This window comes from Pituophis catenifer, unplaced genomic scaffold (genome assembly GCF_029215685.1).
Source record: "Pituophis catenifer annectens isolate HBS135680 unplaced genomic scaffold, rPitCat1.0.hap2 SCAF_2, whole genome shotgun sequence".
NCBI classification, from domain to species: domain Eukaryota; kingdom Metazoa; phylum Chordata; class Lepidosauria; order Squamata; family Colubridae; genus Pituophis; species Pituophis catenifer.
This window is the reverse complement of record NW_027256882.1, coordinates 28087314-28109312: the sequence shown is the minus strand read 5'-3', so window position 1 is coordinate 28109312 and position 21999 is coordinate 28087314. Positions and strand designations below refer to the sequence as shown.

General features: G+C 40.5%; 2 protein-coding genes across 3 annotated transcripts in view; one reads left to right on the top strand and one right to left on the bottom strand.

The window, feature by feature from the left end:
- Positions 1-21999, bottom strand: part of LOC139310039 (zinc finger protein 252-like) — a 371392-nt gene that overhangs the window by 9981 nt on the left and 339412 nt on the right. The window lies entirely within an intron of this gene.
- On the top strand, positions 4760-20067 carry LOC139311972 (zinc finger and SCAN domain-containing protein 2-like). 2 transcript variants are annotated; one of them, XR_011599960.1, is made up of 3 exons: positions 4760-4918; positions 15477-18667; positions 20053-20067. XR_011599960.1 is itself a non-coding variant. In XM_070936494.1 (2 exons), exon 2 carries the CDS (start codon positions 16158-16160, stop codon positions 17295-17297), a length of 1140 nt encoding a protein of 379 aa, XP_070792595.1. In that variant the 5' UTR covers positions 4760-4918; positions 15477-16157; the 3' UTR covers positions 17298-19504. The 2 variants fall into 2 exon arrangements, 1 of the variants encoding a protein (XP_070792595.1); XM_070936494.1 differs by lacking the exon at positions 20053-20067 and having other exon boundaries at positions 15477-19504.

The following is a 21999-nucleotide window of genomic DNA, read 5'->3' as shown; positions in this document are numbered from 1 at the left end:
CCGACATGTTTCATTCCTGTCCCTTCGCTGCTTCCAGGCCCTGCAGGAACCCAAAAGGCTTCTCCTCCGACCTTCCCTCCACTCACCTCCCAGGAGCCGCTTCCACCCTCCGAGCAGCACAACAGGCTCTGCCGACGCCATTATCCTCCTCCCGTGGGTGACCCGGAAGAGGAACTTCCTCTCTCCTCTTCCCCTCTAGCAATCTAATACTCTATCGTTCCCATTCGTTCCAGCTCAGCCTCTCTCCCTGTGGTGTAATGTCAATATTAGCGATGCCGCTGCTGTACTCTATTCACTGCTTTCTAGGGCGAGAGTGTTGCTTCTTTGTAGAGCGCCATCTAGCGACATAACGTTGAAAGTTTGCAAGAGGCTTTCATAGATTCCGTCCTTCCTTCAGTGCCATCAAGTTTTAGTCAACTCCCACGGAGCACAGGAATAGCTTTCGTCCATGCCAATTTATGCCAGTGATGGCTAACCTTTTTGCCGTCGTGTGCCAAAAGCAGGGGGAGCGCGGGGGAGTTGCTTCCCCCCTGCACATGTGTGTGACCCCCCCACCCTGCGCTCCCCCCGCTTTTGGCACGTAATAGCACATGGGCCTGGTTGGCCCATTTTTCGCCCTCCCCAGGCTCCAGAGGCTTTCTTGGAGCCTGTGGAGGGCGAAAATGCTCCCCCACCCCCGGGAGGCCCTCGGGAGGCCGGAAACAACCTTTTCCTGACTTCTGGATGGGCCCGGAAGGGCGGAAAATCAGGTGGCCAGCGCACGTATGTGTGCTGGAGCTGAGCTAGGGCAACGCTCGTGTGCCCACAGATATGGCTCCGCGTGCCACCTGTGGCACACGTGCCATAGGTTTGCCATCATGGATCTATGCTATACCTTTTCTTTCATGTCTCCCAAGAGGGCACACTCATTTCCCTCTTCCATCGCCCCCCTCTCTCTCTGTGTCTCTCTCTCCCTCCCCATCTCCCCCTCTCTCGGTATCTCTTTGTGTCTGTCTGTCTGTGTGTGTCTCCCCCCCCCTCCCCACTTCTCCCCTTCCTGCTCTCTCTGTCTGGAACAGGAGGGTGGGAAGGGAGAAAGAAAGAGGGAGGGAGGGAAGGGAGAAAGAGGAAAGGGAAAGTGAACGAGATATGAACGGAGGGAGAGAAAAAGGAGAGGAAAGAAGGATCACAAACCCTGGCCATTCCTTCTGGAAAGTGCCTGAATGGGAAGGGAAGGGGTTCCTTTCATGTGAATAAACAAGCAAAAGGCTTATTTTAATGAGCCTTTGGGATTTCAGTGTAAATGAGCCATTCCACTTGTTCCTCATGTTATTTTTCCTTTAAAGCAATGTTTTGCAGCAGTAAAGTTCCTAAATTACAAACAGAATCCTGAGGGCAGGGAACTACTCCCAAAGCTTTTCTCCGTGACACTCCAAGCTATAAACAGAAGGGAGAGGCTTCAAGGCAGAGTCAATTAGCAACCAAACAGAGGTGCCAACAGTTACAGAGATGAAAATAAGTAACAAAGCCCGGCTGGAGGATTTTGGCATTGCTCTGCGGCGCCCCAGTCGCCCCTTCCCCTTATTGGCTTTGGCGAAGGGGTTAAGGGCAGACAGTTTTTGCGCCTAGAGAGGAGGCAGGAAAGGGGGAAAAGTTGGGTGGGAGCCAATCTACGACCCCTCCTTGTCCCCCTTCCTGGTCTCCCGACGCTTCTTAAGGCAGAACTGCGGGGATCCCCTCTCGGGGAGGGGCGCCAGGTGGGCAAGGACGCCCAAAGAGGGGGAGGGGACCAGGAGAGGAGAGGAGGGGGGAATCCCCAGGTGCGGGAAGGGAGGAGGGATTCCTTGGGGGAGGGAAGGAGAGCGAGGTGGGGTTTCCCCAGTTGCGCCCCCTCCCCTTCCGACTCTCCGCCTTTCCTTGCAAGCTTTTCTGCTCCCGTGGGAACCGCTGCGCCGCCGCTTCTCCTCTTCCTCCTCCTCGGTTGCTGCTTCTACGAACGGCTCTACGGTCCCCTTAAAAGCTTCCCTCCCAGCCCCCTCCCCTCCTTCCCAGCAGCTCAACATTTGGTTCAGATCGGCTCCCAGTGGGAGGCCACCTGGTGTTTTCCGGAAGGTTGGGCACTACCCTTCCCACGTTTCTCTGTGGCGGCTGGGGAGGATCTGGGTTCAGAGGGATCGTGGCTGGCAGGGTTCACGCCACTTCCCAGGGCGTGAACCCTGCCAGGAGGAGCCCAGTGGCATCTCAAGGTGGGTGACGGAGACCAGAGAGCCGGCCAGGTGGTCTTCCTTTGAGATGCAGCACCTGAATCTGCTTCTCTTACCTGCCCAGATTCCCTTTTTGGTGACTGCTGCATCCCCGTTTCTCTCTGCCCATGTAAGGGAACAGCCCTGTCTGCGGACGTTTTCAATTTAGATTTCAGTTCTTTCAGGGATCCTATATCTATCCTGAAAAAGAAGCTCTCTGCTGTTTTGTACAAAGAGATCAAAAGGCTTCTGTGATATATTTAGAAAGATAAAAGATTCTCAGGTCAAGGGAGAGACCTGGGAGCTCTAATAACTGCCTGCAGAGCATTTTGGGGAAGAGAGACTGGTGTGCACAAGAGGCAGGTCGGTTGAGCTCCAAAGAGGCTTCAGTTGTTGGAATAAAATGCAGTTTGGACAGTTTTTGTTTATATTCTGCTGAGCGAATGCTGCTTCATCTATTTATTCCGTTACAATCTTCCCTTTCCAATTTGCAGTTTTTCTCCAAATGTCGTGACTATATAAGGCACAGAATTTCTGAGTCTCTCCACTTTCACTTTCATAGCTTCTCCTTTCTGTAAAGATTTCTGAAATTATTTTAATATAATGTAAACCTTGGAGCACTTCAGAACTTATTAACTTCATACCTAATTATAGTATTATGATTGGGCTTTTTAAAGGGGAGGGGAGAGGTTCATTTTCCCCAAGTGCTTTGAAAGGATAAATCACTGTCTAGATCAGGGATCCCCAACCCTGACACTAAATGAAGTGGTGTAAATCAAAGAGTACCTGTACATAATTGGATATGATAGGATGGATGGCCTCTCCCAGGGATTTCATGTACAGTAGATGTTAAACCACGTTGCTTACTGAGGGTAATCCAGGCAGTTATTTTGCAGAGACAAAAATAATATCTCCTATCTAGATGGATTTGGAACCAGTGGGATGAGGCAGACAATTGTTTAAGGCTGCACATACGAACAAGACCTTTATCAACTTTTATGATGCAGCACCTGTCTAATCTTGCGAAGCTAAGTAGGGGAAAGCATCACTCCTTGAGCTTCCCTCAGTCGCAGTTGAGGAGTTATCCTGCACCCCCAAGAGAAAGAACTGGATGGAATAGTCTTCAGTGATCCTCAAGGGAGGTGCGCTTTGTCCCTACCCAATGGCACATTGTGTTCTCTCCACGGATGCCTTCCTTGGTTCAGTTCCTGCAAAAGAAGCTCCTGGTTGAGTTGGAGTGACAATGAGGGCATCCCTACCAGACCCCAAAGGACAGAAGGGCTTGACTCAAGAGCCTTCCATTCAACAGCTTCACTGTTACAGCTTCAAACATTTGCCAAGGCAGCTTTCCAAGACTTACCCTGCACACCCCCAGATCAGTGGTGGGTTTCAACATTTTTTACTACTGGTTCTGTGGGCGTGGCTTGGTGGACATGGTAGGGGAAGGTTACTGCAAAATCCACATTTCCTCCCGATCAGCTGGGACTTGGGAGACAGAGAATAGATGGGGGTGGGGCCAGTCAGCATTTTTACTACAGGTTCTCTGAACTACTCAAAATTTCCGCTACCGGTTCTCCAGAACTGGTCAGAACCTGCTGAAACCCACCTCTGCCCCAGATGTAAAACTGGCTGGAATAATCTTCGCCAGCCCCCAATGGAGGTGCACTTTCAGGTAGCATATTATAGTCATTCCCCTCCCTAGGACACTTTCCTTTAGTTTAATTGGAGCAAGAGGGAAAATGAGTGTGCCCTCTTGGGAGACCTGAAAGAAAAGGTATAGCATAGATCCATGAAGGTGAACCTATGGCACGCAGAGCCATATATGTGGGCACGTGAGCATTGCCCTAGCTTAGCTCCAGCGTGCATGTGATTTCCAGGCCTTCTGGGCCCACCGGAAGTCAGGAAACGGGCTGTTTCCGGCCTCCGGAGGGTCTCCGTGGGGTGGGGAAGGCCATTTTCATCCTCCCCAGGCTCCTAGAAAGCCTCTGGAGCCTGGGGAGGGTGAAAAACCCGCCTTCTGAGCCCACTGGAAGTCGGGAAACGGGCCATTTCTGGCCTCCGGAGGGCCTCCAGGGGGTGCAAAAGGCCATTTTCACATTCCCCAGGCTCCAAGAAAGCCTCTGGAGTCTGGGAAGGGTGAAAAACAGGCCTACCGAGCCCACCGGGCCATCGTATGCCAAAAGTGTGGGGAGCGTGGGGGGCTGGCGTGCGCATGCGCATTGAATTATGGGTGTGTGAATGCGCGAGACCCCCCTGCTCCCCCCGCCTTTGGCACGCAATGGCAAAAAGGTTAGCCATCACTGGCATAGATTGTCATGGACGAAAGCTATTCCTGTGCTCGGTGGGAGTCGAATACGACTTGATGGCACCGAAGGAAGGAGGGAATCCATGAAAGCCTCTTTCTTGCACACGCTTCATAGGATGAGGGTGATTTTCAACCTTATGACGCTAGATGGCGGTCTACAAAGAAGCAACACTCGCACCTCGAAAGCAGAGAACAGCAGTGACATCGCTAGTATTGACATTACACCGGAGGGAGAGAGGCCGAGCTGGAACAAATTGGAACAATAGAGTATTAGATTGCTAGAGAGGATGTGGAGGACAGAGGAAATACCTCTTCCGGGTCACCCACGGGAGGAGGATGGAGTCAGCGGAGCCTGTTGTGCTGCTTGGAGGATGGAAGCGGCTCCTGGGAGGTGAGTGGAGGGAAGGTCGGAGGAGAAGCCTTTTGGGTTCCTCCAGGGCCTGGAAGCAGCGAAGGGACAAGAATGAAACATGAGGGCTGATGCTGCTGCTGTATATTCTATATTCTTTCTCTCACCAGATGCTTTTATCCAGGATTTAAAGTTGCTGCCTGTGATTTTCTGCTGGCAGATTTGGGAGATTTAAAGAAATCTTGATACATTTTTCATATTTCTCAACCACCCGCCTCCCTCACCCTCCCTGTAACACTTGGATCCTTGTGGTTTTATTGACATGTTGTTTTCCTGGCAAGCGAGGAGTTTCATGGGCAAAAGGGATTTTCTCACCATTTCCTCTCTCAGTGTCCCCACCTTTTAAAAAATAGATTAAAACATTTGAGCGAATGCCCTTCTGAGTCCTTTTGCAGACTGAAATACACATAAATGTTTACATGAATAAATTCTTAGGAGAGTATTTCTGTGTCAATAGGAACCCACGTTCAGTGGGTATTCAGACCCCTTTCACTTCTGTCAATTTTGTTATGCAGCAACCTGATTTTACCCTTGTTGAAATTCATTTTTTCTCATTCATCTAATGACAAAATGAAAACAGAATTTTAGAAATGCCTGTAAATTTATTAAAAACAAAAAAAAAAAAAAACACCCTGAAATATCACATTGACATAAGTATTCAGATCCTTCACTCAGTACAAACACAAAGATGCTTTGGCAGCGATTACAGCCTCAAGTCTTTTTGGGTGTGCGGCTATAAACTATGCAAATCTGGATTGGGGGGATTTTTCTGCCATTCTTTCTTGCAAGTCCTTTCAAGCTCAGTCAGTTTGGATGGCAACCATTGATGGAGAGCCATTTTTAGGTGCCTCCAGAGATATTCTCTTTTTATATATATAAAAAGTTTTTTTGTTTTTTTCTTAAGACAAACAAACATATAATACATCGGTCCTTCCGTGTGTCATCTCGGTGTTTCTTTAGTGATTTCTTCTTATTGTTACTACTCCTCTTATTTCTTTCTTATTCCATTTCTCTATTTCAATATTTTCCTCAAAGTACATAGATTTAATGTAACTTTCTCCTGTTTCCTTATCAAATTCTTTATATCTCTATTCTATCCAATCATAAAATTTCCCCCATATCTTAAAATATTCTGTATCCTCTTTCTCTTTAATCATTAAAGTTAATCTATTCATCTCTGCGCAGTCCAAATTTTTTCTAATTACTTGCCCGTCTAAAGGGATTTTCTCTGCTTTCCATCTTTGTGCAAATACTATTCTTGCTGCAGTTATTATATGTATAATCAAATACAAATTTTCTTTACTAATTTTCTCTGGTAAGATACCCAATAGGAACAACTCAGGTTTTAAATCAATATGTTGTTGAGTCATTTCTTCTATCCATGTCTTAATTCTGTTCCAATAATCTCTAGCTTCTGGGCAAGTCCACTGCATATGATAATAAGATCCTGGTATTTGGTGGCATTTCCAACATTTAGCTGATTTATCTTTAAACATTTTTGCCATTTTTTCAGGAGGCATATGCCATCTGTAAAACATTTTATATTGATTCTCTTTATGTGCAGTCGACATTGTTAGTTTATAGTTCCTTTCCCATAGCTGTTGCCATCTATCAAGCTCAGTTGAATATCCACGATTTTTTGCCCATGCAATCATTGCTTCTTTTGCTTGCTCTTCTTCTAATTCAATACTAAGCAAAAAGTTATAATTTTTAAAAAATATTTTGTCCTCTGTTCCCATGAGTATCCTATCCAGATCTGTCATTTCTAAATAGAAACCATATAATTTTGCATCTTTTTCATATCTTGCTTGTATTTCCATATACATATAACAGTCCATCACAATCCCTTGTTCTATCAATTCTTGTTTCCCTTTCAATTCCTCCTTATCTGTAAGTAAATCTTTATATCTAAAAATATTTTTTAAATTAACCATATTTGGGTGTATTAGTGCTTCCATTATTGATAGCCATATTGGAATTTTCACATATTTATCTCTGATCTTCTCCCATACTAATAACAATGCATTTCTTACAGTGTCTATGAAAATACGTATGTATCCTACTTCTACCATACCATAAAAAAGCATGCCAACCCAATTGTAAATCATGTCCTTCCAAAGTTAATAGTCTTTTATTTCTTAATTCTATCCATTCTTTCATCCAAGTCAGAGTTGCTACCTTGTAATATAATCCCCAATTCGGCAGTCCAAATCCTCCCCTTATTCTTACATCTTGTAGCATCTTTATATTAATTCTTGCCTTTTTCCCCTGCCATATAAACTTCCTCATTATTTTATTAAGGTGTTGAAAATAGTCTTTTCAATTCTTATTAGAATTGTTTGGAATAAAAACAATAGTCTCGGTAATATATTCATCTTGATTCTTGTAATCTTTCCCATAAGTGATAATTGCAAAGTTTTCCATTTTTCCAGATCTTTTTCAATTTGTCTTTTTATGTTGTAATAATTATCCTCTTTTATCATTGCACATCTTGAAGTTAGTTGTATTCCTAGATATCTCACTTTTTTCACAATTTGTATGTCTAATTTCTCTTTTAATTCTCCTTTTTGTTTTTCTGTAGTATTTTTCACCAATATTTTTGTTTTTTCTTTTTTATTCTTAAGCCTGCCACCTCACCGTATTCCTCTATTTGTTCTAATAATTTCGGTCCTGTCTTTTGAGGTTCCTCAAGAATAAATACTAAATCATCTGCAAAAGCTTGTAATTTGTATTCCTCTTTTTTGATTTTCATCCCTTTTATTTGTTCATTCCTTGTTATATTTCTATTTAACACTTCTAAAGTCAATACAAATAGCAATGGGGATAATGGGCATCCTTGTCTTGTTCCTTTTGTTATATTAACTTTTTCTGTCATCTCTCCATTCATCATTATCTTGGCTGATTGTTTATTATATATTATTTTTATAATGTTCATAAATCTTTCTCCTAAGTCCATTATCTGTAATTGCTTTATCATAAACTGCCAGTTCACATTGTCAAAAGCTTTCTGTGCATCTAGGAATATCATCGCCATTTGTTTTTCTGAATGTATTTCATAATACTCCAAAGTACAGTATTCAAAATTATCCTCATACTGTCTCTAATTTGCCTTTTAGGTAAAAAGCCTGTTGCAATATTTTCAGGATCAGACTCAATAAAGATAATAGAAGTTAGAGATTTAAATATATTTCTCTTTAATCATAATAGGCATTCTATATTCGCTGAATATTCAAGATAGAAGCAAGGAAAATGGGGAGGATGGCTCCTTATATATACAAGGGGTGGAGCCAGGAATGGGAGTGGTAAATTATGAATACATTAAAGTCCAAAGAATAAGTTAACCCCTGATGTTCCATATATACATTATTTACATATTAGAGAATAAGGCATTTACATCTGACAAATCCCCCTCTAAATGCCGGTTCGTTATACAACACCAGTTACATTCAGATTCAGGACAATATAATACATATAATTTAGAAGTTAAATATTTGTGTTGTTTAGAAGGTAAGGGTTTTGTTAATATATCAGCTAATTGTTCAGAAGTATCACAATGTATTGCTTTGATGAATCCGTCTTGAGATAGTTGTCTCACGTGCTTAAATTTTATATCAATATGCCTGGACCTTTGTCCAATTGCATCGGATCTAGATATTTCAATGGCCGCTTTATTGTCTTCATGCATAATAAATGGTAAAGTAGGTTTCTTCCAAACATCTGTGATCAAATCATTGAACCATACAAGGTTATTTGCAGCTTTAGACAAGCAAACATATTCCGCTTCTGTAGTAGAAGTGGCTACCAGTTCTTGTTTACCAGTATACCAGTAAACTGGACAATCGTTCAATAGAAAAACATAACCAGAGGTACTCTTTCTGCATGATGTATCACCAGCCCAATCTGCATCAGCATAACAAGTAATTTTTGGTTCTTTGTCATTATTTGGTTCCAATATTAAACAAAAATCTAATGTACTTTTCAGATATCTTAAAATTCTTTTGACAGCTTCCCAATGATACAAGGTTGGTTTGCTAACATATCTTGACAATAAATTGAGAGGTAATGCAATATCTGGCCTAGTCCAATTAGATATATAAAGGAGTGAACCTATAACTGATCTGTAAAATGTGTTGTCTTTAAACTCAGGGGAAGATTCATCAGTGTTTCTAAGAAAATCAGTTTGCATAGGTGTGTCACATGTTTTGGCATTATTTAAGTTACATTTGTTTAGGAGTTCAATGATTTTATCTTTCTGAGTAAGTTTGAATCCCCTTTTAGTTTTGTTAATTTGTACACCAAGGTATTTATTCACTCTACCTAGTGATTTCAATGAGAAATGTTCGTTTAACTTATTTACAAAGATTTCCCTGCTCTCTTTATGCTTTCCAATATATAAAATATCATCCACATAAATTAATACAAATTCAATATGATCATTACTCTTTTTAACAAAGAAACAGTTATCAGCAGTGGTGGCGTTGAAATCCATGGTCTTAAGTACTTTTACCAAACAATCGTACCATCTTTTGCCAGATTGCTTCAATCCGTACAGACTCTTATTTAATAACCAAATTTCGTTCTTATTAGTGTATTGACTGTGTGGTGCTCTTACATATATTTCCTTATCTAATTTTGCGTGTAAGTATGCAGTCTGTATGTCATATTGAAACACGTCCAGATTGAGTGCAGATGCTACTACAAGAGCTGTTTTGACACTCTCTGTTCTCACTGTTGGTGAATAAGTGTCAGTATAGTCTTCTGGATATTTTTGTGCATAACCTTGTGCAACTAGTCTGGCCTTGTATAAGGTATTACCTCCTTCCAAATTCTTAATTTTATAAATCCACCTGGTACCTATAATTGTTTTATCCTTAGGTGCGATCGCAGGTGTGAATACATTTAATCCTTGTAAACTTTCCATCTCTTTTTCCATAGCTAGTTCCCATTTTTCTCTTTCTTCACGGGGAAGTTTCAATACTTCCTCATATGTATTAGGTGTTATTTGTTCTCCATCCATATGCATTATGTAATCTTTGTATTTATTTGGTATTTGGTTTCTATTGTTTCTAATATTTCTTTCAGGTTTGCTATGGTTGTCATGCAAATATCTGGCTTCCTTTTTTGTTAATGTGTCTGTCTTTATTTTATGCTGACTATTTGTCCAAGTTTTGGTTTTGTTCTTACTTTTGTTAATATTTTGATTTTCTGTTGTTCCTTCCTCGCAAGATATATTATCTTTGCTTTTATTAGGAAATATTTCATTAAGGTGCAATTTAGACCAATTGGCCTGCTCATGGAACACAGCTGTTCTGGATACTATAAATTTGTTATTATTATCAATGAATCTGTACCCTTTGGTTCCAGTTTCGTATCCCATGAATCTTAATCTCCTGGATACGTTTTCTCCCTTTCTCCTCAATTGTTTAGGTATGTGTACGTCTGCAGTAACTCCAAATATGTGCATGTGTGCTAATTTGGGTTTTCTATTGTACATCACCTCATATGGTGTCTTATTCACAATACTGGACCATGTTCTATTTTGAGTGTAATTTGAATAATGTAAGGCTTCTGACCAAAATTGTTTGCCTAAACCAGCATCCTCTAATGTGCATCTAATCATGGTTTGTAGTGTGGAATTCTTTCTCTCTGCAATCCCATTTTGAAATGCAGAAAATGGATTGGACGTGAAATGTAGCATCCCTCTATCCTTTAACCATTGGGAGAATTCTTTAGACATGAATTCACATCCCCTATCTGTCATAATTTGTTTTATTCTGATATTATGCTGTGTTTCTATGCGTTTGTAGAATTCCTTAAATTTCTGAAAGGTTTCATCCTTGTGCTTTAATGTGTAAACAAAACCATAGCGACTGTAATCATCCACTATTGTTAGGAAGTAACGTTTTCTATAGGTAATTGATGGAGTTAATGGACCAACTAAGTCCATATGTACCAAATCAAAAATATTGTTAGTTGATCTGTTAGATTTTTTTGGTCTGGGACTGGTTTTTAGTTTGGTGGATTTACATACTGAGCATTCCAAATAATTTTCACAATTTTTTATTTTGACACCTTCTGCGTGTTCAGTCATTTTTTGTACTACGGGAAAGCTTGCATGTCCTAACTTCCTATGTAAGATGTGAGCACACTCATCATGAATTGGTTTACCTATTTTTGGTTTCTTCTCATTGTGTGTATTTTTGTTATCATGAGTTATTTTACATTCATCATTGTCACTGTTACTGGCATTTTCATCATCTGCTTCAATACAATCTTCCATATTTGAATCAATGTTATGTAACCATCTTTCTTTGGTTATCAGATAGGGTAGACCCCCTTTTATCATCACAGTACCTACATTTGTTTTGTTCTTTTCTATAGTTGCTTTCCCCTTTGAGAAAACTATATTGATGTCAGATTCTCTGCTTAGTTTTATAGCACTCAGTATGTTGTGAGGTATTTCTGGGATTAATAATACCCCCTCTATTTTCCCTAAACCAGGCAAGGTCACATTTCCTCTGCCTAATACTTGAACCTTTTCTTGATTAGCTACCTTTATCACAAACTTATCTTCTGTAAATGAAGATAATATACTTTTGTTGTTAGTGGTGTGATTTGTTGCACCAGAATCAATAAGCCAATTATTGTTCTCATCTTGTTGTGTTCTGGTGCTGTCTTGTTTATTTAGCCCATTTAGTGACCCAGATTTTCTCTCTTTTGAATTTTCTCTACCCCCTCTACTTTCTCTGTAATTTGGTGGACTTCTATATTTGTGTCTATCTGTGGAAGATTGTCTGTAATTGTATTTGCTCCTATATTCTGGCCTATGTCTCTCCCTTGGGACTTTGGGACAGTCTCTTCTACTGTGTTCCCTGGATCCACAATTGTGGCATCTAAAGGCCTCATTATATTTATCTTGAAAGACTACTTTCCTAAAAGATTTGTGTTCTGTTTGGTTACTGGAACGATTTTTTCTTGAATTGTCTTCTGCTATCAATTTGTTAGATAGACTTTCTATTGATAAATATCCCAAATTAATGGTATCTAAGTGTGACATAAAGCTATCCCATGATGGATCAAGTGAATTGATAATAACACTTTTCATTGTTTGATCTGAAATCACTTCCCCCCTCAATTGCAGCTCAGCTCTTATTTTGTTTAGATTTATCAAATGCTCACTTATAGAAACCCCTGGTTTCACTCTAGAAGAAAAGAAATCCTTAGACATTCTTGTGGTTGTGGCTACGCTATCGCTGTGAAATAGATTAAACATGCATTGTATTATTTCTGATACAGTTAGGTTTGGTTTGATGCTATGATACATTGCAGGAGACACGCTAGAAATTATTATGAAAAATGCTCTATGATGTAAACAATCTATTTTTAAAGTCCAAGGTCTTCTTGGAGGACTAGTTATAAAGAATAGTAAATTTTCTTTCATGAAAATAACCTGAAGCTGTTGGTACCACTCTTGTAAATTAATGCCATCAACTCTAAGTTTTGGGAAGTCACTGGGTAAGTTCCCCACATTATTTTGTCCATTACTTACAACCTGAGGCAGTCCGTGGTCTCTCAAGTGCAGGAAATTACAGAACGGCATTGGGATGCTTGTAATGAGTCTGCGCGGTTCTCTGACCAGTTCAAGTCTTTCGGGGCCGTCTACGTAGTTTTGCACATGCGCGTTGCTCATTTCTTCTTTGGCGCCGTTGTGGAAGGTTCTCTCCATTTCAGCTCTCTCGATCCGCTCCTCTTCAGATGAGTCGGTCTCTGGCTCGGTTTTTGGGGCTTTGGTGATGGCGACGGTTCTTCTCTTTCTCTTGTGTGCGCTGGCACTCGATTCTGTCTGCGGTGTAGGACGGAATCGGCATGGCTCTCTGGGCTCGGGTGTCGTCGTTTTCGAAGTCAGGATGGGAGCGTGCAGGTCTTGAGTTGTCGGTTTGATTTCTTGCTTCTTCGTTGATGTCTTGGAAATTTTCAATCTTGGCCCAAAAGCAGCAAAAAGCGTTTTCATTGCTGACTTTACTTGAGACTTTGTTAAATCGTCTTCACTTTCTGATTTTGGTTCATCTGAAGAATTTGAGACTTCTTTTTCACTTTCTTCGTCTGATAGCGTTTTTCGCGCCAGAAATTTTGAACTGAGCGTTTTGATTGGCTCTGCTTCACTCTCTTTTGAAGTTCGTTGAAACCAAGATGGCTGCCATTCAAAATTTCGCGCGAGGTCACATCTTTTCTTTTTTACAACTATTTTCTCAGTAGTCATTTCACTCACAGTTTTTTTGATCTTTTGGTTTTTCTTTAATGACGTTTTTCTCTCTCGCTGCTCCGCTGTTCCTCAGCATCTCCTGGAGGTCCGCGATGAGGCTTTCATCATTCTTTTGGCTTTTTAGTATCTTTAATATCTCTGACCTGAGTTCGTTATTTTCTATCTCAATTTCTTCCTGGTCGTTGTTTTCACTCATCAGTTCTTCTTCTTCAGTGGTGTATTCTTCGGATTCTCTCGAAATCGCATTAGTGGATTCGTTGATCATCTCTTGATCAGTTTCTATTTCTTTGCTGTAGGCCCTGGTGTTGGGCCTATCTTTCTTGGACATTTTTAATTACTTATTGAGTCAATTAACCATCCTCTGCTACCAGCTTGTTGCAATATTTTCAGGATCAGACTCAATAAAGATAATAGAAGTTAGAGATTTAAATATATTTCTCTTTAATCATAATAGGCATTCTATATTCGCTGAATATTCAAGATAGAAGCAAGGAAAATGGGGAGGATGGCTCCTTATATATACAAGGGGTGGAGCCAGGAATGGGAGTGGTAAATTATGAATACATTAAAGTCCAAAGAATAAGTTAACCCCTGATGTTCCATATATACATTATTTACATATTAGAGAATAAGGCATTTACATCTGACAAAGCCATTTTGCTCCATATGAATAAACTCATTTAATAGTTTTTTCAATCTGTTTGCCATTATTGAAGCAAAAATTTTGTAATCCACATTTAATAATGAAATCGGCCTATAATTTTTTTATTAATTGCAGATCTGAATCTTCTTTAGGTATGAGTGTAACATAGGCCTCTATCCACGAGTCTGGCATTTTAGCTTTCAATAAAAGTTCATTAATTAGTTCCAGCATTACATTTCTTAACATCTTGAAATGTCTTATATAGTTCCGCTGGAAGTCCATTAGGACCTGGTGCTTTCCCATTTTTTTGTTTTTGCCTCCAGAGGTATTCAATAAAGTCCAAGTCAAAGCTCTGGCTAGGCAGTTCCTTTGACCTCATGGCTATTGTTCTGCTACAGTATGCATTGTCAGCTATGAGGCCTTCTATGTGATATTTCAGTTTTTTTCCTTTTACTAAATTTACAGACATTTCTACTTTCTCATTATGGGGTACTCTATGTAGATTAAGGAAGGGAAAAATGAAGTTCAACAGCTGTAGAATCAAGCTGCCGCATAACAAAATTGACAAAAGTAAAGGGAGTCTGAATACTTTCTGAATGCACTGTATTTAGAAAGATAAGAACATTTCAGGTTAAGTGACAGGCCTGGGATGTCTTGGCCAAAATGCCTGCAGAGCATTTTGGGGAAGAGAGACTGGTGTGCACAAGAGGCAGGTTGGTTGAGCTCCAAAGTGGCTTCTGTTGTTGGAATAAAATGCCCTGTGGAGAGTTTATCTTTATATTCTGTTAACGAAGTCCTGCTTCCTCTGGTTATTCCATTACCATCTTCCCTTTCCAATTTTCAGTTTTTCTCCAAATTCTGTCTGTTTAAGGCACAGAATTTCTCTGTGTCTTTCCACCTTCACTTTCATGGCATTCCCTTTCTGTAAAACCAACAAGCATGATATGTAAGTTGGCATTGTCATATGACATCATGCTTAACGATTGGGCTCCTTACTGACACAGTTGTCAGTCCCAATTGCAGTCAGTAAGTGAGCACTACTTGAATTAGGATGTCACCAGAGTGGTTGTGGAAAATATTTCCTGTCCTTACTTGGAGCTGAGGAGTTCCATGGGCAAAACTACTACATGAAATCTTGCAGAGGGTTTAGGTATCATTTCATCAGGTAAAAACCCACACCTCTAAAGTTAGCTCAGCAGATTCGACTGTAACCATTTTAGAATAATTTTCAGGCTAAAAACACATGGATTGTCCATATATATTCAGTTATAGGTGTGTGCATTTGTATTTCTCTTTGTGTGCATATATTTACAACTGTACAATCTTTCTCCAGTATTTCCAGATAAATTTGATGATACGTTTTTGCACTGCTAAGAATTTGTGAATCACCAAAGTGAAAAAGAATTTCATGATTGAATGGATATTTGAACTTGGACACAAATGTGTCAAATGAATCATAATGTCAGGTTTCGAGGTCAGCTACATTTACTCTAGTGCTGACACATAACTAATGTAAGAGGTTATTCTTTATTCTGGCATATTTGCTTATTTATTGTAAACGTTTTTCTTTTTTTCACATCTTCTGGAACCATTTTATAAACAATTAAAGTTACATTTTTCTTTGAATCTTTCAGACAAAGATGTCAATAAGAGCACTTTGGAAAACTGAGAATAACAAGCAACATTGGAAAAGAAAGCGAAGCCACCCGGAAATCAAAATATTTTCCATTTCCTTCAGAAAACCACAAATTTCTTCTCCTTTCCCAGCAGTTGAGAGACAAAGGAAAGAAAATTAAGAGGAGATTTCAAGCTAGAAAAAGCGGAGTCTGGGAAACGCAAGAATACATTACATGAAAGATCAAGGGAGATTATATTTCATTCAGAAAAAGAGGGGTATCTCTGGAAATGAGTGGGGAGAAAAAGGTCTATAGGATAGCCACACAGGGCTGACAGTGATGCAGGCCTGGCCCTGTGAGGAGGAAAACAGCTAGAATTAAAGCACCAGTAAACAAATGATCACACATATATTTGACCCCAAGAATATCAGTGTTGGAAAAGTTCCTATTGCGGGAAAAGTACAGATTGTAAATCACAACTGATTATGCACGAGAGGATCCACATTGTAGAAAAGCCAATGGTTTAGTCTGAACAGCTCTCTTGTGGTTCATCAAAGAACACATACAGGACAGATGGCCTGCAAGTGCTTTCAGTGTAGTAAATACTTTAGCAAGCACAGCAACATCAGAGGACTCACAACAGGGAGAAACTGTAAGTGCCCAGTTTGAGGGAAAAATTTCATTAGAAATTCCCACCTCATGAGACACCTGAAGAGTCACCCCGGGGACAAACTCTTTGAATGTCCTGACTGTGGGAAAATTTTCAGTCACAATTCCACCCTGGTAATACACCGGAAGACTCACAAGGGAGAGACACCCTTTCCATGTCCTGACTGTGGGAAAAGTTTCAGTCAGAATTCCCACCTGGTGGTACACCAGAGGACTCACAAAGGAGAGAAACCATATGAGTGTCCTGAGTGTGGGAAAAGGTTCAGTAATAATGCCAGCCTTGTGACACATCAGAGGACTCACACAGGAGAAAAACCATATGAATGTCCAGAATGTGGGAAATGTTTCAGTAAGAATTCCAACCTGGTGTCACACCAGATGACTCACACAGGAGAGAAACCCTTTGCATGTCCTGACTGTGGAAAACATTTCAGTAGAAATTCCCACCTGGTGACACACCAGAGGACTCATACCCTGGAGAAACCATATGAATGTCCTGTGTGTGGAAAAAGTTTCAGATGGAATTCCAACCTGGTATCACATCAAACAACTCACACGGGAGAGAAACCATATGAGTGTCGAGAGTGTGGGAAATGTTTCAGTAATAATTCCGACCAGGTGACACACCAGAGGACTCACACAGGAGAGAAACCGTATGAATGTCCTGAGTGTGGGAAAAGTTTCAGTCATATTTCCAGTCTGATAAGACACCAGAGGATTCACACGGGAGAAAAACCATATGAATGTTCAGAATGTGGGAAATGTTTCAGTAATAATTCCGACCAGGTGACACACCAGAGGACTCACACAGGAGAGAAACCATATGTGTGTCCAGAGTGTGGGAAAAGTTTCAGTCAGAATTCCAACCTGGTGACACATCAGAGGTCTCACACAGGAGGGAAACAGAATGAGTGTCCAAAGTGTGGGAAAAGTTTCAGTCATATTTCCAGTCTGATAAGGCACCAGAGGATTCACACAGGAGAAAAACCGTATGAATGTCCTCAGTGTGGGAAAAGTTTCAGTCACATTTCCAGTCTGAAAAGACACCAGAGGACTCACACAGAGGACAAACTGTATGATTATCCAGATTGTGGCAAAAGTTTCAGTCAGAATTCTGGCCTAATTACACACCAGAGGACTCATTCCCAGGACAAATTGTATGAATGTTGAGAGTGTAAGAAAAGTTTCAGTCATAATTCCAGCCTTGTGGAACACCAGAGGACTCACACAGGAGAGAAACATAGAACATAGAGGTGAAGGGAGACATAAGAAAATTGGATGACAAAATGGAAAAGATTCAGGAATCAATAGCAAACAATGAACAAAAAATAAATGTAATAGAGACTAAGGTAGAGAGAACCGAAAAGAAACTAGAAGCTGCAGAAGAGAGATGGGAAATGGAGAAAAAGGAATTGGAGGAGACAGTGACCCGTCTTGAGCTAGAGAGATCCTCTTATTACTTAAGATTTCAAAATGTGGTAGAAAACAGAGAAGAGGATCTATATAAATTCATAGTGGAATTGCTAGCAGAACCCCTATATATAGATAGACAGGAATTAGGGAACAGTATTGATGAGGCTTACTGAATTTATACAAATTATGCGAAACAACATAGACTACAACGTGAAATTCATGTCAGATTCACAAAGAAATCAATTCGTGACGAAATTTATAGAAAGACAACGGAAGACAATCTGAGGTTTAAAGGGAAGGAGATCATAATATTAAAACAATTACCCAAAAGAATTCGTGAGCAACGGAGGAATTATCAATTGCTCTTTGCTAAATTGACCAATCATAGAATCATGTTCCGATGGTTAATACCAGAGGGCATGTTAATATCCTGGGAAGACAAAAAAATAAGAATAGATTTGGTAGAAAAGGCGCAGGAATTCAGTGAACAAAACTTTGGAGAAGAATTAGAAAATAGAGAGGAATTAGAATCCAAAAGTCAAGAAGAAAATGAATCAAATCGAGGATCGGAAGAGCAGTTAGAGACCGGAAACCAATACAGAGAGGGTGTAAGAACAAGACAGCAGAGGGGAGTAACACAAAAAAGGGAAGCAGGAAGGACAAATAAGTAATTTAATGAAGGAAGAGATGAATCTAATATCAATCAACATAAATGGATTGAATGCACCAATAAAACTAAAGCCTGTTATTAACATTCAGCTGTCTGCAATTACTGTAAGTTCGAATCTCACCAGGCTCAAGGTTGACTCAGCCTTCCATCCTTTCTAAGGTAGGTAAATTGAGGACCCAGTTTGTGGGGGCAATAAGCTGACTGTATAAAAAATACAAAAGTATGAAGGCTATTGCTTAACGCATTGTAAGCTGCCCTGAGTCTCCGGAGAAGGGCGACATATAAATCTAATTAAAAAAAAAAAAAAAACACCGAAGACAAACAATTACTAGACTCCAAAAATTGAACATGGAAATATTATGCCTACAAGAAGGAAGAAGGGCATACAAGGAATTTGTCTTGATGCATATGCTCCAAAGAAAAAGAAAGAAAAGATACAATCGTCAAGAATCATAAGGTACAACACTTAATGATAGTCATAGGGAACAAATAAGCAATCTAATCATATTGTCAATATAAATCTTAAGGATACCAGCAACAAGGTTACAGTCATACAGTCATAAGTGGGAGGGGATGGATGATAGGAACAATGAGAAGATTAATAGTAATGCAGACTTAGTAACTAGTTTGACAGGGTTGAGGGAATTATTTAGCGGAGTGATGGCGTTCGGAAAAAAACCTGTTCTTGTGTCTAGTTGTTCTGGTGTGCAGTGCTCTATTGCGTCATTTTGAGGGTAGGAGTTTAATGGACTACTGTAATGCTCTCTACATGGGGCTCCCCTTGAAGAGCACTTGGAGGCTCCAACTGGTCCAGAATGCAGCCGGACGTGTGATTATGGGAGCGACACGGCGCTTCCATGTAACACCTCTCCTGTGCGAGCTGCACTGGCTCCCGGTGGTCTTCCGGGTGCAATTCAAGGTGTTGGTTACCATATTCAAAGCACTTAGGACCTGGATACTTATGAGATCGCCTTCTGCCACCGATGGCCTCCCACCGACCAACACGCTCCCACAGAGAGGGACTCCTCAGGGTGCCGTCGGTCAAACAATGTCGACTGGCGACACTCAGAGGGAGAGCCTTCTCTGTGGGGGCACCTGCCCTCTGGAATGAACTGCCCCCGGGAATACATATGATTCCCGACCTACATACCTTTCGCCGTACCCTTAAGATTTTATTAGGCTGGGCTGGCTAAATAAGGAATTGGAATTGGGTGTTTTAATCTTTGAGTTTTTAATTTGGGGCCAAATTATTTAATTTGTTTTTAATTTGTTTTTAAATTTTGTATTATATGTTGTTTTATTGTGGCTATACACCGCCCTGAGTCCTTCGGGAGAAGGGTGGTATAAAAATTTAAATAATAAATAAATAAAATAAATAATGTCCAGAGTGTGAGAAAAGTTTCAGTCAGAATTCCAGCCTCATGATACACCAGAGGACTCAAACAGGAGAGGGTTTTTCCTGGTATGTGTGTCCGGAGTATAGGAAATGTTTCAGTCAGAATTAAAGCCTGTGACACACTAGAGGACTCACAGCCTTGATAAAGGCTAACTATCTGTTTCTGGTGATTAGGAGAACTTTCTGGATATTTCCTTTTGCAGAAGTGTGGAGTTCTTCAAGAAGGCTTTTGGGTGGTGTTTTTTTATATTGATTATTGAATTTCCACAATTGGAGTTTCCATCTTCTACCTTGATGTCCTCCAGATTCTGAGAGTCAGAATTTCCCAACCACCATACAAGTAGTCCTTGAGATATAAGAGTAATGGGTTGTAGGCATAGCCCAGACCCAGGCTTGCATTCCAAAGTCCTCCTCTACCTCAACCCAGTCCTTTCTCTTTTCCACAGGGTCCCTACTGGCTTCTTCCCCCGCAAGGTCTCCAAGGCTTTTTTCCACTCCCACTGGGTCCCTGCAGTCCTTAGATGTGACTCCCACTCCAGCAGGCCTCACAGCCTCCTCTTCCTTACCTTTTGAAGATCACTGAACCTCATTTTGGGGAAAGAGGAGAAGGGCATGCATTCCTGGACCACATGACTGTGTTATGGGAGCAGCCATCATTGTGCCTGGAATTCATGGTGACAGCAGGGATCAAACATGCCATCAGTAATGAGTCCCTTCATTCTCACAAGAGATTTAAATCCAGCCCACCTTGAATTTCTTTGATTCTTATCTACTTCCAAATTGCTTTTTTCCCCAAATTTCAGCCAGCATATATATTTCTACACATTTATATTAAGTTGCAATCTGTCATTGTTCAGTAATTCCATGTTTTCTCTTATTGCTTTTATTTTATTATATAAAAGTGTATACACTGTTTCCCCTTTCTCTTATTTCTATCTCTTATTCTAACTTAATCATGTCACCCTATATTAAAAGACATTTTCTTTCTGTCCCACCTAGCTTCTAGTCGTGTCACCTACAAAAGAAAAGAGAGAGAAAAAGAAAAGCAAATCAGAACAACAAAAAAGAAAAATCATCTATCCATCGTCTCTTGCCCGCTTCAGTACTTTAATTGCTATGCTTTTTTTGGGTTGCTTCCCATATTCCTCTCTTGGATCTTTATCTCAGTCTGCATCTACTTCTTGGCAGTTCAATCTATGTTTTTCTCCCACCTCTACTCTCTTCTATTGCCTAGTTTTCAAAATTTCTACCCAGGCCCCTTTCTCCCTTTCAAAAGTATCTTCATGTTTCTCCAATTCTCTTCCCAACTCTCTTAATATATTTTCCCCTTGATTTAATTCATTGCTCACTGTTATTTTCATTGTAATCTCCTCCTTCTTTTCTTCTCTGGTTCTTCGGCACAATCATTTCTGTTGCAGTGGTTCTCAACCTGGGGGTCGCGACCCCTTTGAGGGTTGAACGGCCATTTCACACGGGCCGCCAAAGCCCTCTCTCACCCCCCCTCATGCCTTCACTCACCCTCACTCTCTGCCTCTGTTGGATCGCCGGCCGTTCGCTTACCCCGCCCACTCCCAATCTATTGCTGCCTCCTGAGTCCCAGCTGATGGCTAGAGGGAAAAAACTGTTTAAATTCTTGCCGCAGGGCTTCAAAGGGCCACCCTACAGCTGATCAGTGTTAAAAGAAAACAAATGAGTAGACCGGTGCCTGCAAAAATAGAAAAAAACAGCCCCTTTCAGCTTCAGGATAGATTAATTAGCACAAGTTGATTAGATCAGCCTCGGACTCTCAGCTGATTTGCTCTCAGCTGTTTTGCGCAGGGCTCTGTTGCTAGCTGCAAAAAAATCTCGAGCAGATTTTTCCCCCCGGCTATGCTGAAAAAACAAAACTGAAAGTAAAGCAGGGTCGTTGCTGCAAGGTGACAAAATGAGGCAGAGAGAGATTTTTCTTTTTCTTTTTCCTCACCAAAAAAAGGTAGGTGCAAAACTGCAAACAATGGGAAATTTAGGGCAAAAGAGGAGGTTCAAGATTTTAAAACACAAAAGAAAAAAAGCTCTATTTAACTAGGGAATTGTAATAATTGAGATACTATTAATTGTATATTGTGTTGAAAGCAGAAATGGTTAAGGAATATATGGGGGAAATTGGAGGAATATATGGGGGAAATTATTTGGTTTATTATTATTGGTAAATATAATTAATTGATTTGTAAGAAATTGGATTGCATGGAAATAATTAGAATATTCATGTTCATATTGATTAATATACAAAAAAGATAGTTATATAACTAATTGATTTATATTAAAATGTTGAATTTGTATTAAACAACTGTATTACATAATTACATAATTAACCAATGTGAGGATGGATATAAAAATAGATGACAATGGGAAGG